At 42.0% G+C, this 18,455-nt stretch overlaps 1 protein-coding gene across 2 annotated transcripts in view; it reads left to right on the forward strand.

The window, feature by feature from the left end:
• Positions 1-18,455, forward strand: part of CDH13 (cadherin 13) — a 715,034-nt gene that overhangs the window by 193,543 nt on the left and 503,036 nt on the right. For both annotated transcript variants that reach the window (XM_081201168.1, XM_081201169.1), the window contains exon 2: positions 11,947-12,058. In XM_081201168.1, the coding sequence (XP_081057294.1) occupies positions 11,947-12,058 (112 nt within the window). The remainder of the gene's footprint in view (positions 1-11,946; positions 12,059-18,455) is intronic.

The raw sequence follows: 18,455 nt of genomic DNA on the forward strand, positions 1-18,455 counted from the left end.
GAACAGTTTCAGGTTAAGAACAGACCTCCAGAACAAATTACCATATTTTTCGCTCTATAAGACACACTTTTTCCCTCCTAAAAAGTAAGGGGAAATGTGTGTGCATCTTATGGAGCGAATGCAGGCTGCACAGCTCTCTCAGAAGCCAGAACAGCAAGAGGGATCGCTGCGCTGCGCTCCCTCTTGCTCTTCTAGCTTCTGGCTTAGCCGCATGAAGCCTCTTCAGGGCACGAGGAGCCTTCATCCCACTGCCCTGAAGAAGCTTTGCGCAACTATCCCAGAAGCCAGCACAGCAAGTCTCCTGGTATTGTTCAATGTATCAGACTAATTTTTTTAAGGAGGGGGCAGTCATAGGTGAACCCTGTAAGGATGTGGGGACCTGGCAGCTGCCCATGGATGTGACCTGAAATACATCCATACCATAAGCTGGCATCTAAGAGAGAAGATACCAGAGAAGCCAGCAAGTTTAAATCTAGCTTGATTTCAGGTTAAACCTCTGAATCAACAAAACAATTTACAGAATTGTTTTTTTCTAATCTGATTTTTTTTCCTCCAGCCGGTACATAGAAATTCCATATGCACATGTAGTTTTGCCACACTACTGATGTGTGGAAGAGCCAAAGTCAATTTTCTGATAGGGTGGTGATTCATGTTGCTCCAGGAGGAGGGTGAGTTTTCATTGAAATCACTGCTAAAAATGAATTTATCCCACCACATGTTAATAGTGCTTTTAATGCAATCTGTTCCCCTATGCTACAGAAAGATGCACCCCCCCCAATCTTCCAGCTATGTCAGTCATTCTCTGGTCTTTATCCCTGTGTGAAGCAATGGAGGATAATCTAAACTATTTTTTCCATTAGAGTGTTGACTTTAACAGAGCAAGATTTCAATTTTTCACATGCAAAAACTTTCTTCGGGACTCTTAATGCATTTGAGGTCAACAGTAGCTCCTTTGTACATTTAAAAAAAATAAATGTGTTCTGCTGGTGCTTCTTACTTTTATTTTATTTTTTAGAAAAGGCAAGTAATTACAACAGAGGGTTATGGACCAAGGTCTTGGTTGCATATTTGTGAACTAATTAATTTATGGCAGGTATAGTTCTCTTTCCCCCCTTTTTTTGGTTTGCCTATTAAGTGTTTATCTTTAATGGTTTGCTTCTACTTCTAATGGGTTTTGCTCCTGCAAAAAGGTCATTCCTGATTCAATGTCATAGTTGCCACTAGGAGATAGTAAGCATTAGAGCTTTTGCTTTATTATAATGCACACACAAAATGTTCAGCTGTTGTGCTGAATGACTTCCCACGTTCTTTCTGAAGAAGAGCTGGGGCGAGGGGATGAGGGTGATGGTGATGATACTTAATAGTATGCAAACATTAATAAAACCAAATTGAATTTAATAATATTTAAAAATGAGGAAGAGCTGTAGCTCTGTGGCAGAGAATCTGTTTTGCTTGCTGAAAGTCCCAGGTTGAATCCCTGACCTCTCCAGATCGGGTTGGGAGAGATCCCAGCCTGAAACCCTGGAAAGCAACCGTCAGCCATAGAATCATAGAATAATAGAGTTGGAAGGCTACTCTGAAGGTCATCTAGTCCAATCCCTAAAATGCAGGAATTTGCAAGTATGGGGATTGAACTCACAATCTTGACGTTATCAGCACCAAACTCTAACCAACTGGGCTAACTACCAGTTTTAACAGTATAAGGCATCTTTCTTTGCTCCGTAGGGCCTTGGTGTTGTGAGTTACTCCAGTATATTTGCACTGATTTAGCCAGAAAATTGGGTGATGGAAGGCAGCTCCAAACACACACGCAAACACCAATCTTAGTGAGTCATTGTCTAGAATAATGCCTGCATACTCTTCTATGTAGCACAAATTAAAGCTCTGGAAGCTGGAAGTATCAGCCTTAGAGAATCCACATGGGAAGTAGATTCCCAAAGTTTATCCGATGATTACAGTCCTGCTCTGCCCACAACAAAGAGGAGAATAGAGAATTTTTGGGTAACGTCATGTAAAGGACTGCATCTCATTTAAAAAAACACACAAACCTGTGGGTGAAGAGTGCAGGGCTATGCCTAAGCCATGTTCCTTGCATTGCAAAAGACACTGGCCTGATCTTCAGCCTTAGTGACAGCAGCCAAGAATAGGGCGTCCCAGTAGGGTAGTCCTCTAACTTGAAAGGTTGCCATAAGGGACAGTTGTCTGATGGCATCATCTATTTGAAGGATGTGTAGTCCAAATTTGGTTTAGAGAAAAGGAACCATCAAAGTGCAGATTTGGGGGGGGGGGCTTGAAGTTGTGTCCCAATAGTTCACTTCTGCAAAGGAGATCAGTGCAGGGACACTTTCCCACTATGGCGATATGGACTGAATTTCTATTTAATTTTCAGGTATCATTTCCAAATGTCCTTCTATACATATAAACCTGCATATGCAAATTTTATGAAAATATGTCTGTTTTGATGCATTTCCCTTTTTTTGCTGAAGCGTAAAGAGTTAAAACATGTTAAAGGCTGTAAAATTAAGTCTTAGTTGAGTCTCTATACCAGCTACTTTGTGGAAATTTTTGTAGGTGGGAAACTTGATGCTTTGGTGCTGGGAAATGAACTTCCTGGGTACCCTACAAGACTGCAATTATAGGAAAGGGGATAAAAAAAACTGTTAATGTCCCTTTGTGCCATAAAATCCAAAGAGAGTAGTTAGATAGGCCTCATAAAATGTGTGTGTGCGCGTGTGTATTGTAAATGTGATATGCATAATGAATGGTTGGATAAATTCCACTTTCTCTCTTCCAGTTAGGCAGGGTAATATTAAACAATTAAAACCCTTCAGATGTCCATTAGTACTTTAGTCTATTTTTTGTCATTTCAAATAAGTTTTTAATGGTAATAGATGCCTACAGTATTCTCTTCATTATGCATAGATTTCCAGAAAGGTAATACCGGTAATTTTCATCTAAACGTTTTGTGATGGAGCGCAAATTAACTTCTGAGCCAACACAGTTATTTTCAAAGATTGTTGGGTATGATTTTTTAAATTCCTCTGCAGATTTTGAAAGACCCGCTGGTATGATCTAAAGTTAGTAACATCTCTCTAATACAGTGGCTTTGATTTCAGTGAGATACCTTGGACATATGGGGTTTCAGGGTTATTTTATCAAGTCATGAATACATGGTATAAAATAATGGTACGCCCCTGGATGTTAATACTGCAGAACAGTGCACAGAAGAATGTTATTTCAGTTGCTGAAATGTGATGAATGTTTCTCAGGAAGTATACCTGGACGTCTTCTGCTGCTGTGTTGTGTTATTCTAACTGCATTGCTTTTGGTGTACATTTCACATTGACTTTTTGTTTTATGTACACTGCTGTTATATTTCTGTGAGCAGCTTATTTTAAATTATTTTAAATAAAATAAATAATACATATGTGTGTTCCCATTTCATACATAGGAAATAAGAGCTACTAACTGGCTATGTAGTCTTATCACTACAAAACCAGTGATGCAGTCAGCTAAATAGGCAAACAAAAGCATTGAAGGGCCTGCAAATGAAATTCCCTGTAGCAAAGGCACTGTCAGTTGAAGCAGATCTATCCAAAATGGCAGGACAAATGTCCCACAAATCTGTCATAATGGGTCTTGAGTTCCAGATGGAGCTCTTTGGGGAATTTTGCACATGTAGTGCAGACACCTGCTTAAAAGTGTGATCCTCACAATGTGCTTCTTATAACTGACTTAAGTTTTAGATGGCTCCTCAAGCATATCTGTCTGTCGCTAAATCACCTTCTTAATGGTCCACTGTCAGGTTTTCCTGTCTTTGACTATCCTGTGTGTGATAAAACAAGATTATAATAAACACATCATTTCTTTTATGAGTCCTTTTTCTTATAAAATTTTCCCTGGCGCTATATGGCTCATCTAAAGAGATTGTCATGTTCCAATTCCAGTTAATGGAAGCCTATTGCTGCCATACCTTTTTAGTGGGAAGAGAGCTTGGAATTCATATGAGCCAATAAAGTTCCCGTAATTTGCATTTTCATAACCCACCTTTCAGTGTTCCAAGTGTGACTTTCACTCTTAGGACAGAGCCTGGCTGTAAAAAGGAAAGGAAAGGCCCTTTAAAGGAATATTTGTCATCTCAGAAGGATCTTGCTGCCAAATCTTAATAGCATTTCTCACAAAAATGACTTCAATTCACTATCTGATGTGGAAGCAACACCGTAGAGGTTATGAAGAGAAGTTTCTTGAATTATCACTGGGTTGTTGGGTGTCTTTTTCCTCTCTCTCTCTCTCTCTCTCTCTCTCTCTCTCTCTCTCCCTCTCTCTAAAAAAGAAAGGAAATGTGGAAGAGGATTAAATTCTATGCACACAAATCCAGCGGCCCACCACAACTCAATGCACACACAGCATTGCATGGAACTGTTGACTGGTAAAATATGATCACTGCAGCTTTCGTAGCCTGCCATGGCCAGACCTTTAATGCTTTATCACTCAACAGCTGTCCATCAAAACTGGCATAAATAATGTGGGCAGGTGGGACAGCGGTTGCAGCAAAGCAGATCTATGACTTCTGAGCATGTCCCCCCGGGGTTGCCAATCATGTGGGGGAGGAGGGACGAATCCATCTATTTCCATGACAGGGAAGGATGTGTGAGTGTGAAGAAACTGCAAAGTAAAACTCACATTCATTGTCCAGTTTTGCATCTGGACTTGACCACCACTTGAATGTGGCCCCAGAATGTGGCCCCAGAAGGCTGCTGAGATTATGTCAGGGACTGGCAGAGCTCTGAGGAGCGGGTGGAAGAGGTACCAGGGCCAGAGGTGGATCCATGGGAAGCGGGTAGCAATTTATGGGGTTTTGTGACTCCCGTGTGGCAGGAGCCAGAACTGGATAGGGAGGGTAGGGAGGGGTGTGAGCAATTGGAGATGGGGAAGGAAAGACACGGCACAGCAGGTGGAGGGGGAGACGGTGCCTGAAGGGAGACAGCTGGCAGAATCCCCTCCATCCTCGCCCACACTGTCCCCCAGGATCAGAAGAGCCTTGAAGAGGAAGGCACAGCAACAACTTCCGTGATAGAGAAATCACAAGTTGCTTGCACTCTCACTGTCAGACAAAGGTACTTAAATTTGTGTGTGGGAATGATTCCACCATTACTCCAGCAGTCTACTTCAGAGTGCAAGCCCAGGGAGGGGCACCAGCTACAGTACCAAGCCACTAGAAGCATGTGTGTGCATGCTTAGTGCACCTCAGGAAGTTCATGCTTTGTCAGTAAAGAATTAAAACTGCTGGCCATTTGCCCTCCTTGTGTGCTCAGGACATACAATCATACCTTGGGTTATGAATGCTGTGGGTTGTGCGTTTTTGGGTTGCGGGCTGTGCTGAACCCAGAAGTACCGAAACAGGTTACTTCCGAGTTTTGGCGCATACACAGAAGTGCCAAATGATGTCATGTGCATGTGCAGACACCGCACTTCAGGCTGCAAATGCTGCGGGTTGCAAACGTGCCTTCTGCATGGATCACGTTCACAACCCGAGGTATGACTGTACAGCAATGTAGCCCTCAGGCTTCAACAGGCTCCCCAACCATAGAGAATACAATGTTTGTCTACAGTGGAGGCTGTTCCATTTAGGTGAATGGGGCACTGCCCCACCAAGCTCCAGTTCCCCCTCAGCAAGTCCCCACAGGCCTACCTTCTTACATACAACCAATCAGGGGTCGGGCACTGCTGGTCAGCTTCCACCTTCTTAATGTTGCCTTTGGAAAACTCAACAGGAAGGAGGATGGGGACAAAGCTAGAATTAGTTTGCACTGCCTATCATTGGCTTCCTGGCTCCACCTACTTTTGGCCTCTCTGCTTTCTGCATCATGAGTCCCAATGGGCAACAAGACACTACTGGTTGGTTAGCTGGGCCAATGACCTATCTCAGGATATGGCATTTTCTACATTCCTGGCATTGAGGACAGAAAGTTACCTAACTTTCTCCATTGACTGTGCTCAGGTGTTTGGGTTTTTTGAACAGTTTCTTCACACAATGAGCCCTGTGTTGCATTAATAATCCCAGCCAAAAATTCATGCTGGCAGATGGCTGGGTGCACCACTGGAGCCCCGCTTAAGATGATTTTGAGGGCTGAACTGGTGCTTAAGTTATGGGCGGCCATCTAATTGCCACCCGGATGTGCTGAGACACTTTCAGCTTTCGAAATGAAATTAGCAGTCTGGAGCTTATGGCTTTATGATCTAATGCCCCTGAAGGTGATAAATAATGGAGAAGAGTTACAGTGGAACAAGTTGAGAAAATGATTTCTAAACCTGAAATTGCCCAATCTATTTTGATGACATTGAGACCAGCTAGTTGGAAATTAATTTTATGTTCTGTGCAGCAGCTTGTTTCAGAGGCTATCTCCCTGCTGTTAAGAAACTCTCTGGAATGCTTCTGGAGGGGAAAAGAAAGGAATAAAGAAAGAAAAGAGAGGAGGAGAAATGAGTCCATAAACTGATTTTTTGATGGACGGGATTTGCTAGCTTTTTTGAGCAAAACTCTATCCCTACTTAATACTTGCAGGATCAGAAGAAGTTCAACAAGTGCAGCATGTTGTGCAACATGATTATCCTGTGATGGAAGGAAGTTTCATTTCCTGAATCTTTGCCACCATTAGATCAACAGTTGCGAGTTATGGCGAAATATTTCTTCACTTAAAAGCTTAAGAAGAGCTGGTGCAGCAATAAAATGGCTAGCACATTTGCAAAGCTAAACAGGGTCTGGTATGGTTTCAAATTGGATGGGGAAATTGCGTGCTGAGACCCCTGCATTGCAGGGGTTGGACTAAATGACCCTTTGGGTCCACAAGTCTATGATTCTATGAAGTCCAGCATCCTGTTCTCACAGTAGCCAACTATGTGCCTGTGAGAAACCTGCAAGCAAGATTTGAGCACTCCTGTATTTTCCTAGCAACTGGTATTCAGAAGCATTACTGCCTCCGACCATGGAAGCAGAGCATAGCGATTGATAACTTTGTCCTCCATGTATTTCTTCAGTCCTCTTTTAAAGCCATCCATATTGGTGATCCTTATTGCTTCCTATGGGAATGAGTTCCATCATTTACTTGTGTGCTGTGTGAAGAAGTACTTTTTAATATCTGCCCTGGATCTAGCATTCAGCTTCATTGGATGCCCATGAGTTCTAGTGTTATGGGAGAGGGAGAAAACATGTCTCTATTGCAAGACATAGAGACGGTCTCCAACTTGGATAAATTTTGAAGAGGCTCAGATTGGGTGCTAGCCAGTATTGGAGGCACAAGACTTTTCCTCTGATTGATAAACCGTTTGCAGCAGGGGTGTTGTTAACACCCTCAACTGTACTTTGTTAATGAAATGAATGTTGTAGGTTAAACAGAGTATGTGTCCTTACCCCCTTCAATGTTTTCATGATAGGTTATTTTCTCAGTTTGTATTTATTCTGTTCTGGGGACTGTGAATTTTTCAAAGCAAAGACCTTTAGCAGACAAGACAGCCATTTAATTTCAACAAAGGAATTTTTCACGGTGTATGTGGGTAAGGAACGCGGAAGCAGGCCTGTGCTTTTAAAAGATAATTAATTAAAAACCTTCTGGGTGCAGGTGAATTTGGCACCTTGCCAAACATCTAGGAGAGAAGAATGTGATGGAAATCGTGCAGCTAGAATGATCTCGTTTTGCAAGAGGGCTGGGCCAGCATCTTGTAATTATTCCCAGGAGAAAGCAGGGCACTTTGGGTCACTAAGATGATCTCACACACATCCCTTGCAGGATAATTTCTGAAGCCATTCAGGGTACTCATTTCTTTAGTTTGATCTCCACAGTAAGCCAATAACACCTATCTGTTTCTTTGCTGAGAGGTTTGGATAAGAGGTTTTTATTTCTCTCCAAATGCTTTAGTTTTCTGTCCCTTTACCATCTCCAGCTCAAGATTCCATTGATAAGACTGAGAAAAGCAATATTGATGTGATTGTATGCATAAGGATCTAAGAATTTTGGCTTCTCTGTCCCTCTCAAACTTAAGTCCAGTACTCCATATTTCCACATCAGCTTATGATTTATTTATTTTTTTTAAAAAAATATTCCCATGAAGATTCATCAGCATTGTACAGTGGTACCTTGGGTTACAGACGCTTCAGGTTGCTGTCTACGCTAACCCAGAAATAGTACCTCGGGTTAAGAACTTTGCTTCAGGATGAGAACAGAAATCGTGCAGCAGCGGTGTGGCTGCAGCGGGAGGCCCCATTAGCTAAAGTGGTACCTCAGGTTAAGAACAGATTCAGGTTAAGTACGGACCTCCAGAATAAATTAAGGTCTTAACCCGAGGTACCACTGTTGTTGAATTTCTCCAAATGTACACTTTTTATGCAATTTTGAATATACACAAAATGATTTCCCAAATTATAATGCACAACCTAATGTTCTTTACCTTAGGATTTGGGGAAAAAAAATTAGGGGGCTTGCAAACTGCATAGCAAAACTCTGGGAAGAGTGAATTTGAGTGATTACAGCATTTCAGTTGGTGCATTGTTTCAGAAATTGCATATACAGTATTGTAAGTTTGCCTTTACATGTGAACTGAATCAAATTTCTCCATTCATACCCAGAGAATAAGGTGAGCTACAAACTACTGCTGTCTGAGCACTGTAGGGTGGACCATGGCTTGTTCATTCTGTCCCACTCCTGGCTCCTTCCAATCTTCTAGTTTATCACTTGAACAAAAGGTCAAAGTTGTTGCACACCATTTAGGATGAGGAATATATCCATCTGCTCTGCCTCAGCTCTGCCAACTTGTCTTGGCGTCAAGCTCTCAGGCTACCGGCTGAGATACATTTAAGTGAGAGGAATGGAATTCAAATGCCAGGTGTGTTAAAAAGCACCCACAACACCAACCAAATAAGTTATTGGGTTGTATGTAATAGGGTAGTGGCAAATTCAGAAGTTCAGGGCTCCTTCATGACAGTCACTCTGTCTCAAAACCGTGGTTCCTCGCAGCCACACATCCTTCTAAGATTACACTACCTTCTAAGATTATACTTGTTGTTTAGTCGTTTAGCCGTGCCCAATCCCACGGAGCAGAGCACGCCAGGCACTCCTGTCTTCCACTGCCTCCTGCAGCTTGATGAAACTCATGTTGGTAGCTTTGAGAACACTGTCCAACCATCTCGTCCTCTGTTGTCCCCTTCTCCTTGTGCCCTCAGTCTTTCCCAACATTAGGGTCTTTTCCAGAGTCTTCTCTTGTCATGATGTGGCCAAAGTATTAGAGCCTCAACTTCACAATCTGTCCTTCAAGTGAGCACTCAGGGCTGATTTCCTTAAGAATGGATAGGTTTGATCTTCTTGCAGTCCATGGGACTCTCAAGAGTCTCCTCCAGCACCATAATTCAAAAGCATAAATTCTTCGGCGATCAGCCTTCTTTTATGGTCCAGCTCTCACTTCCATACATCACTACTGGGAAAACCATAGCTTTAACTATAAGGACCTTTGTCGGCAAGGTGATGTCTCTGCTTTTTAAGATGCTGTCTAGGTTTGTCACTGCTTTTCTCTTAAAAAGCAGGCATCTTTTACTTGGCTGCTGTCACCATCTGCAGTGATCATGGAGCCCAAGAAAGTAAAATCTCTCACTGCCTCCATTTCTTCCCCTTCTATTTGCCAGGAGGTGATGGGACCAGTGGCCATAATCTTAGTTTTTATTATGTTGAGCTTCAGACCATATTTTGCGCTCTCCTCTATCACCCTCATTAAAAGGTTCTATATAATACAGTAATACAATAATAATAATTCGTGGTGCATTGCAATGATCAATGCAGACCTCCGTGAACTGCTTTTCAACTAGATATATCTATTTTCTGTGAATGTAGGCAAATGATTTAGTGTGCTCCAATATGTTCTTTCAGTGTAACTTATTTCAGTTTTCCTTGAAGTTCTATTGTACATACCAGAACTTGCAAACCATTCTCTTGAAACTGAAACACCTTGTGTTTTCAGTGTTAATGCTTAGCTTTCCAGCATGTAGAATGACTCTTTCTCGGTGCTCTTCCTCACTTGTATTACTCACCTCCTTGCATATTGATTGGCTCCAAAGAGCACATAGAAAAATACTTCTCAGTTGCTTAAAAGCTCCACTTTCAAGCTGATTGGGCGGCTCTAAGGTGCTGACACCTCTAGGCCAAGAATGAGTAACCTGTGATGCTCCAGCAGTCATTGTCCCAGACAGCATGGTCAGTAGTCAAGAACAATGGGAATTGTAGTCCAACAGCATATGGAGAGTCACAGGTTCATCACCCAAGCTCTTGGCTTCCTGATGGTTTTTCAGAGCCATGTGCGTGCTCCACTGAACCTTTCAAAATATTGGGCAGTATGTGGCTTGTTTTGTCTCTAGTTTTCCATCATCGCAAGCTTGTTCTTTATTTAAGATTACCCAGGAAAATAGCCTTATGAGATTTCAGCTGCACTCAGAGGAATCACTTTGGAAGTGGACTTTGACAAATTCCTTTCTTTTTGCCTTTCTCCTCCCTTTCCTTGGCCAAGCGCTCATACAGTGACAAGGCAGAGCAGTGATCTCATACAAACACTGACACAAACTGTACTTAACTTTCACCTTCAGATTCACCTTCCAGCATGCTGCAAACATTTCATTTCAAGTCTTCCTCCAGGTAAACATCTTTTGAATGATAGCCAAAACTGGGCAAATTGTGGCTTATGCTGAAGATGGGAAGTAGTGTTCCTCCCGCCTCCTGCAGGCTATGTTTTCATCTTCCTCCAAAAGACTGAACAATGAAGCTGTGTCCAGCTGAAAACTTTGTTGTCTTCAGGGCTAGAGTAGTCGTTCTCCAAAGTACCCCATAGGATAGAGGCTCAGTGTTTAGTGTTTCTGCTGTGATGCATTACTCAAGAGTACCACTGTGTTGAAAATGTTCCTATCCTTCCTATGCTGTGCAGTGCAATATATTTTGCTTCCCAATTGCCTGACAGGGAAAGCAATGTCTCCACTGAAGTATTGCTCCATGTTACAGATACTGCTTACATCATCTTATTCATCCTTTGCATGCTGGTGGTCCCAGGGTTGACTCATGGGAGCTCCAGTTAAAACTATCTCGGGTTGCCATGTTGGATCAAAATAAATAAAAATAAATAAATCAAACATGCCAACTGATTGGCAGTGGCTCTCAAACATACAGAGTTTTGGACAAGAATCTTTCCCTCTCCTGCCAGGGACTGAGTCTGGGACCTCCTGCAGGCAAAATATGTCCTCTACCATTGAGCATCATTAAACTCCCTGTTCCCCGTTTGCAACATTGGTGGCTGCTTGTGGGAAAGGAAATTGTAAGCTCAATGGTGTCATGGTTGGTAGGTAGCAGCCCATAATGTCCCCGATAATGGCTACTTTGGGCCTTAATTAACAGATTTGCACCATGTACAATTAGTCCCATGGACTCCTCATTGCCTTTCTTCCCCCCAGTGCCCACAGATGTTAACATTTCAAAGACATTTAACAGCTTGCTTCTCAGAGACTGCTTCCGCACACACTGAACTTTCATGTCCTGGGAGATTACTGGCACTCAAACACTGAAATCAATGGGCAACCCAATAGGACATACACACACACACACGCCAAAGATGAGTGTCCTGAAATACCTGTTTGATGTGCTTTGTTAACTGCATTAGATTGACTGCATGGGAAATGTATTTATGTCACTTCCTCTTACAGTTTGCATGAAAGCTCCACAGTACACCCTCAAGGCAAGAACTAGCAAACTTAAAGGGATTTTTTAAAAAGTAACTAGCAAACTTAAAGGGAAGGTGTGATGTAAGGGAGCATTTTTAATCTCGTGGAAAGTTAAATCCAAACCTGCTATCATTTGCAGAAGCCAGCATGAGCGGTGAACAAGCAGATATGAAAAGTCATTTTCCCCTTTGTTTTCTCAGGTGCTGCTGCATGTGTTCACGGAAGATTTAGAATGCATCCCTGGATTCCAACAAAAGGTTTTTCATATTGAACACCCGTCTGCATTCATGGCGGACCAGCCGATTCTGAATTGTAAGGAAGCTTATTTTCATATGTCATTTCTGCACACGCACACAAATTGTATTAACCACAGCCTGTGTGTTCCTATCATTTTTGGAATATATCAGAAAATTCATTGTCCTTGTGACAGGCTCCCCTCTGTTGTTCCTACAGGAATGTGATTACTTCTATTTATTTTATTATTATTATTATTTTGAAAGCAGGAGAGGCTTTTTCTAAGCCCGTATTAATACAGACTTTTCTTTGTATTATGGCTCTGTGTTGAGTAGTTCCTGTCCATTAATTAATAGTTGGCTTGAATATTGATGTGGACACTGGGAATAATCACTGTACCCTTTCTCCTGAATTATTTGGTTCTTGAATTAATTTGTTGGTTTTGTGCTGATAACGAGTGACTATGATAGAGAACCTTGAGTTGCAATTGAGTGCGTGTCTTGCAACTTGTCCACAAGATGTTCCTGCTATGTGTTTAACCTCAGAATGTGCTACTCAAACCTTTCCAGACATTTTCTTATCCTCTGCATTTGAACCTCTGGTGACCAACTGCTATTGATAGCTGGGAGTATGAATGAACTGCATGGCCAAATTCCATTTCCAGTAGACAGGTGTTGCATTAAAGTGCTGGCACTGATGGGAAGAGGCTTTGTGTGCTTGGCAAGCAGATAGCACAAGGCTAAATGGTCCATAAAGTCTTAACTGTGCTTTCTGCACTTGAGTTGTTTGATCAAGGTACTAAGGGGGAACTGGAGAACATGTAGTGGTGTTGCCATTCATATTTCTGGAGGTTTCATGACCGATGGATGAAGTGTTGCATCCACAAATGTCTTGGATTTGAGCCAAGGTTGTCCAAATATAGTGTTGGTGGGATTTCTCATAGAGGAACTACAGAAAGCCTCAACTGCATAAGACTCTTGATACGTGGTTTGGAAGAGTTTTTTTTCACTTGTCTCTGTGGTGACAAAAGTTAATGGTTCCTAATGCCTGGGTGGAGCCAGGAAGCTAAGCTTGAACACTGAGAAGATGGAGATGCTGTGGGTTGATGGTTCCAATGTGCAGAAGATGGGCCAGTTGCCTGTGCTAGATAGAATTGCACTCTCTCTGAAAGAACAGATTCAGAGTTTGTGGGTGCTCCTGCACCAATATTGGTGGCTCAGGTAGCCTCAGTGACTAGGGATGCCTTTTACCAGCTACAGCTGCTATACCAGCTATGGCCATTTTTGGACAGAGATTGTCTGGCCACCATGATTCAAGTTAGGCTAAAGACTCAATTACTGCAATGCATGCTGTGTGGGGCTCCCCTTGAGCTGCCCAGAGTGACTGGGCAAACCCAGCTGGATGGGCAGGGTATAAAAAAATAAGTTTTTTGTTGTTGTTGTTGTCCAGAGACTCCTGCCGGTGCAAAATGCTGCAGCTAGATTTTTGATGGGAACAGACTATCACCAGCATGGAACTCCAGTGTGAAAAGCTTGCATTGGATTCCCATACCCTACCAGGCCAGATTCAAGGTTCTTATATTAATTAACAAATCCCTTCATAACTTGGGTCAAGGAAACCTCAGGGACTGCCTGATCATTATATCCCTTCTTGGTCACTAGGGTCTTTGAGGAAGTCTCTGTTAGTGGTCCCCCATGGCTGGGTTGCATGGCTTGTATCCACAGAGGGTCATGTGTTCAGTATTGTGCCACTTGAAATCAGAAAGGCCCTTTCCCTGTTGAACTTTTGGCACTTACTGATCACTTCTTTATCCTTCAACAGGCTTTTAATTGAATTCTGTTATTATTGTTTTAATTCATTTTTAACTATTTTTAGAATTGCTTTTTTTAGTCTCGTGTGCACTGCTTAGAGACAACTGTGATTAAGTGGCATAAAAATCACTGTAATAAATAAATAGATGCCTGATGACCACCATTCTCAAGGTGTGCGAAGCAAACCTTGTGCATTCATAACAGTTTGCTGGGGAATGACCTGACTTGCCCTCTGCCTGTTTTTCATATGTGCCATCCTTGGACAGAAGAAACAATGCAACTCTTCCATGTTTCCCAGTTAGTGTGATATAGACATATCTCAGCAATGCATGCTCTCAGTGATACTGGATCTGCATATTGTAGGGAATTTTGAATGCCCAAGAAGAAGAAGAGTTTGGATTTGATATCCTGCTTTATCACTACCCAAAGGATTCTCAAAGTGGCTAACATTCTCCTTTCCCTTCCTCCCCCACAACAAATACTCTGTGAGGTGAGTGGGGCTGAGAGACTTTAGAGAAGTGTGACCAGCCCAAGGTCACCCAGCAGCTGCATGTGGAGGAGCGGAGACGTGAACCCGGTTCCCCAGATTACGAGTCTATCGCTCTTAACCACTACACCACACTGGCTCCCAAATAATTCTCCCTGTAAAAAATTTAAGTGAGTCAAAATACTCTCAGTGATTTGAAGTCCACTTCCTTGGAACAAAAGGGAGCTTTAGCTGTCTAGTCGTCATTACTATTGGACATCTTGTTTTGATGTTCAAGAGGCTCTCATGGATATTCGATCCTTCTAGGTTGTGTGTGTAAAAGGATTCTGCCTGTGTTTTACTGTGCTTGTTTCAAGGATAGTGCACATGTTGTTCTAGAAGAACATGCTCTAACATCATATCCCCGAGGATCCTTTCTTTTTAAGGGCACATATGCTTGATTTTTGAACATCATTCATTCAAAAGGGCATTTGTATAGAGAACCCAGATACAATCCCTAGCATCTCTATGTAGGGACCGGGATGACTCCTGCCTAAAAACTCTGGAGAACAGCTGCTGGTCAGGATAGTCAGTAATGAGCCAGATGAACAAATGGTCCAACTTGGTATAAGGCAGTTCTTGTCTTCTAATACACCACCCCACCCCGTGCTCAATAGGCTCTAGGGCTTAATATGACTTCCCGAGAATAATTTTGGTCATGCAAATCTTAATGCCAAGCTAATAAAGGTACACTCCACCATATTGAATACTACTCGAAGGTACGAAGGTAAGTGTTGATAAATTCACTGGAATGTTTCAAAAAATGATGTAGACCCCTTAGTTCTGCCATGCTTTTGAAATTATGGAAACAAGGCAAGGATATGCTACAGTGTGAGTTTCCATCATACACTGAAGATGTACATTTTAACCATGATTGTTGGCACTTAAGGTATTCTTGTAGAACTTCCTCTTCTCTTTTGGTTAATATATACCATGTTGTTTCTGCTTGGGATATATTTTTTTAAATGAGCATTCTATACCTACACTATTTTACTTTTCCTCCTGTTCCTCCGTGTCCTCTTCCTGCCTCCCCTTCTTGAATTGTATGGTTGTATTGCTGTAACCAGTCCTGGAAGCTTATGGTGAAGGGTGGGTAAGAAATCTTATCAGTAGTTAAATTAAAATTTCCTCAGAAACTGGGGGGGGGGGCAGGAGGAAAAGATGGAGGGAGAGAAAGAGAACTGGTTGTTAATTTGAATGAGCATTTTGGCCATAGTTCCCAAGGGGGCTTAGTGGTCTCAAATCAAGCAGGAGGAAACAGCCTCATTTTTTTGCCTTTTGCCATTGGCCACCTCAAAGTGATGTGCAGTTGGAGGGTGTCTGATTCAAATGTCTTGTTGGTTTTTTCTTTTCTCTGTGTTTGATCCTATAGAAAGGAAAAGCTGTTTCAGCCATATCCAATTGCTGCCTCTGTGATAACCAGCAAATTGCACTGGTGTGAAACTGGCATAATAATTAAGACACCGTTTTTAATATTAAGTCAAGGAAAGACAAAGCAAGGCTGCTGCTTGTTATCTTGTTGTTATTATTGGTTTCTATTGATTTTTTGGTTTGTTTATTGCCTGAATAGGATATTCTGTTTCTTAATGTTTGATGTTTTATTGTGGTTTTATATATGATGTAAGCTGCCCCGGTGGCTGGGGAAACCATAAATATAATAAAATTATATGTATAAAACTATCATCATCATCATCATCATCTCTTAGTGATCTAAGAAATTAGGCAGTTCTACTCATCAGAGACACCAAATTGGTATGATATTCCACTTCAGTGGAATGTTGGCCCTACACTTCCCCTCCCAGAGCTCCAGTTCCCATGATGGTTTAACAACCAGTCCCTCTTCAATGGGAACTTTGGGAATTAAAGCTCTTCAAGGAGAATATCCTAACAAGTCTCAGCACCCTTTATAAACTACAGCTCGCATAATTATTGGAGGGATGCCTTGGCTGATCAGAATGTATGTGCTTTAAATGTGTCTTAAGTCAGTGGTATGGAGATCCAACCTCCAGATCCAAGGTAGATGTGTCTTTCATAGCAAGTGTCCCAGAGTCCCTACCAGGAGCAGCCAATTCCCTTTGGTCCCAACATGTACTGGGCTCACCTGGGGCCACCCATTCCTCTCCCAATTAGGAGAGGCATGTGTGCAGCTGGAAGGTTGAGAAAATAACAGGTCAATTATATTAGTCTCTCCTCAAAATCTTTGAAGCTCTGGGAATTCGATCCACATATTTTCAGTGTAGGATGATAGCAGTGTCCTACTTGAGGGGATTGCTTAGCAGAATGAGATAAGAGATAAGGGCAAGAGGGTATAATCAAACCCCAAGATGGATCAGTGCGGAAGAAGTGTCCCTAAAACAGAGGATTTCCTGCCGACACATCAATATTTTTTATTGTCTGTTTGACTAGGCTGAGCACTTTTTTAATGTTGCCATTACTCAAGAACAGTGTAATTTAGTCGTTGCATCTGCATGTGCAGCCCACCATGAGTATGTAAATTAATAGAGCAAATATGCAAAGCAAGTCTAACGGTGATTGCTTTTGTAGTCTTCAATAAACAGAGTACTTTTAATTCTCAGCTGAAGATTGAAAAGTACAGTCATATTTTGTTGTAGGGGAACATCTATCTCCCCCTCCCCATGCTCTGCAAATCCCCTTGATATTTTTAATTTAAACAGAAACATGCCACACATACCATTGCCACTGTTTCCGTCAGTAATTAAGAACGGGGCTTTTTTTTTTTTACTTCCTTCTTATGTATTTACTACTTAGTTGTAAATGCCCTTGTGTTCATTATTCATGAAAGTTACAAGGGGAAAGAAAGAGGCAGAAGTGAAGAGGCTTCTCTCTCTCTCTTTATTATTTGCATGCAGGCTGAAGCAATAAAAAAGTTTGCTTCCCACATTCAACAACCTTTTAAAATGCCTTGTAGTGAGATATAAAACAAAGTGCAATAAAGAAGTTTGAAACAGGGTGGGGAGATGAATGTTTTGCCTATTAATCTATGAAGGAGAAGGCATCCTGAGAATGTAGGGAGAGCGTGCTGGATCAAGCCAGTGGTCCAAATAGTCCAGCATTCTGTTCTCACAATGGCTGTCCAGATACCTCTGGGAAACCTATAAGCAGGACCTGAGCACAAAAATGCTGCTGAATTTTCCAGCAGTTGGTATTCAGAAGCATGACTGCCTCTGAACATGGAAGAAAAGTCTCACCATTATGGTCCACAGCTGTTGATAACCTCCTCCTCCTCTCACCTTTAAAACCCTCCAAATTGGTGGCTATCACTGCCTGCAGTAGGAGCAAGTTCCATAGTTCATGTGCTGCATGAGTCGAAATGGGACATTCCAATCAGAAGCCAGGGTGGCTTTTGTAATTCTGCAATGTCCTGCTCAAGTCAAGACTGTTAAGGGATGTGATGTGGTGTACTCCAGCCCTAGAGAAGTGTCTTTTCCTGATAGATACTAGGATTGGAACAAGAAGCAGACCCTGGTGGGAAAAGAGGCTTCTCCAAGACTCAGTTATGCCTTCCCCTGCTCTGCCTCAATACTTACTGATTGTTTGGTTTACAGAATTTATATCTTGCCCTTCCTCTGGGCATGATATCTTCTTGCTTATACATACACGTCAATGCTTCTAGAGTCTTTCTAACACTGACTTCAGAAGCAGATCATCTTTGTATTTTGAGCCGGATTGCTATAATAACAATGATAACAATCTTTAAAATATTTTAACAGAATGAATCCTTGCATCCTGATCCTTTACATGATTCCTCATAAGTGTGGGGAATTTGAAACATGTGGGCCCTCAACCTCTGGTTCTGAGTGTGAAAAAATGTCTTCTTGGATTGAGTTGACTTGAGTAAGTGTGTGTGTGTGTGTGTGTGTGTGTGTGTGTGTGTGTGTGTCATTATGCAAACACAGAGACACAATAAATGACTCAGGTCAACTTGAAACAAGAACACAATTTTCTACTGAAGTTTCTGAGCATGTTTCATCCACCGCCCCCCAAAAGCAAAAAAAAAAATGCCTGAGAGCTCCAGAGAATTTCAGATGACAAGTAAAAATGGAACACAGCAGGCAAACTCAGGGTAGCAGCAGTAGAAACATTTCTGTCGGTGCACCTAATTTCTCATTGTTGCTTT

This window comes from Podarcis bocagei, assembly GCF_964188305.1.
Source record: "Podarcis bocagei genome assembly, chromosome: 7".
NCBI classification, from domain to species: Eukaryota; Metazoa; Chordata; class Lepidosauria; order Squamata; family Lacertidae; genus Podarcis; species Podarcis bocagei.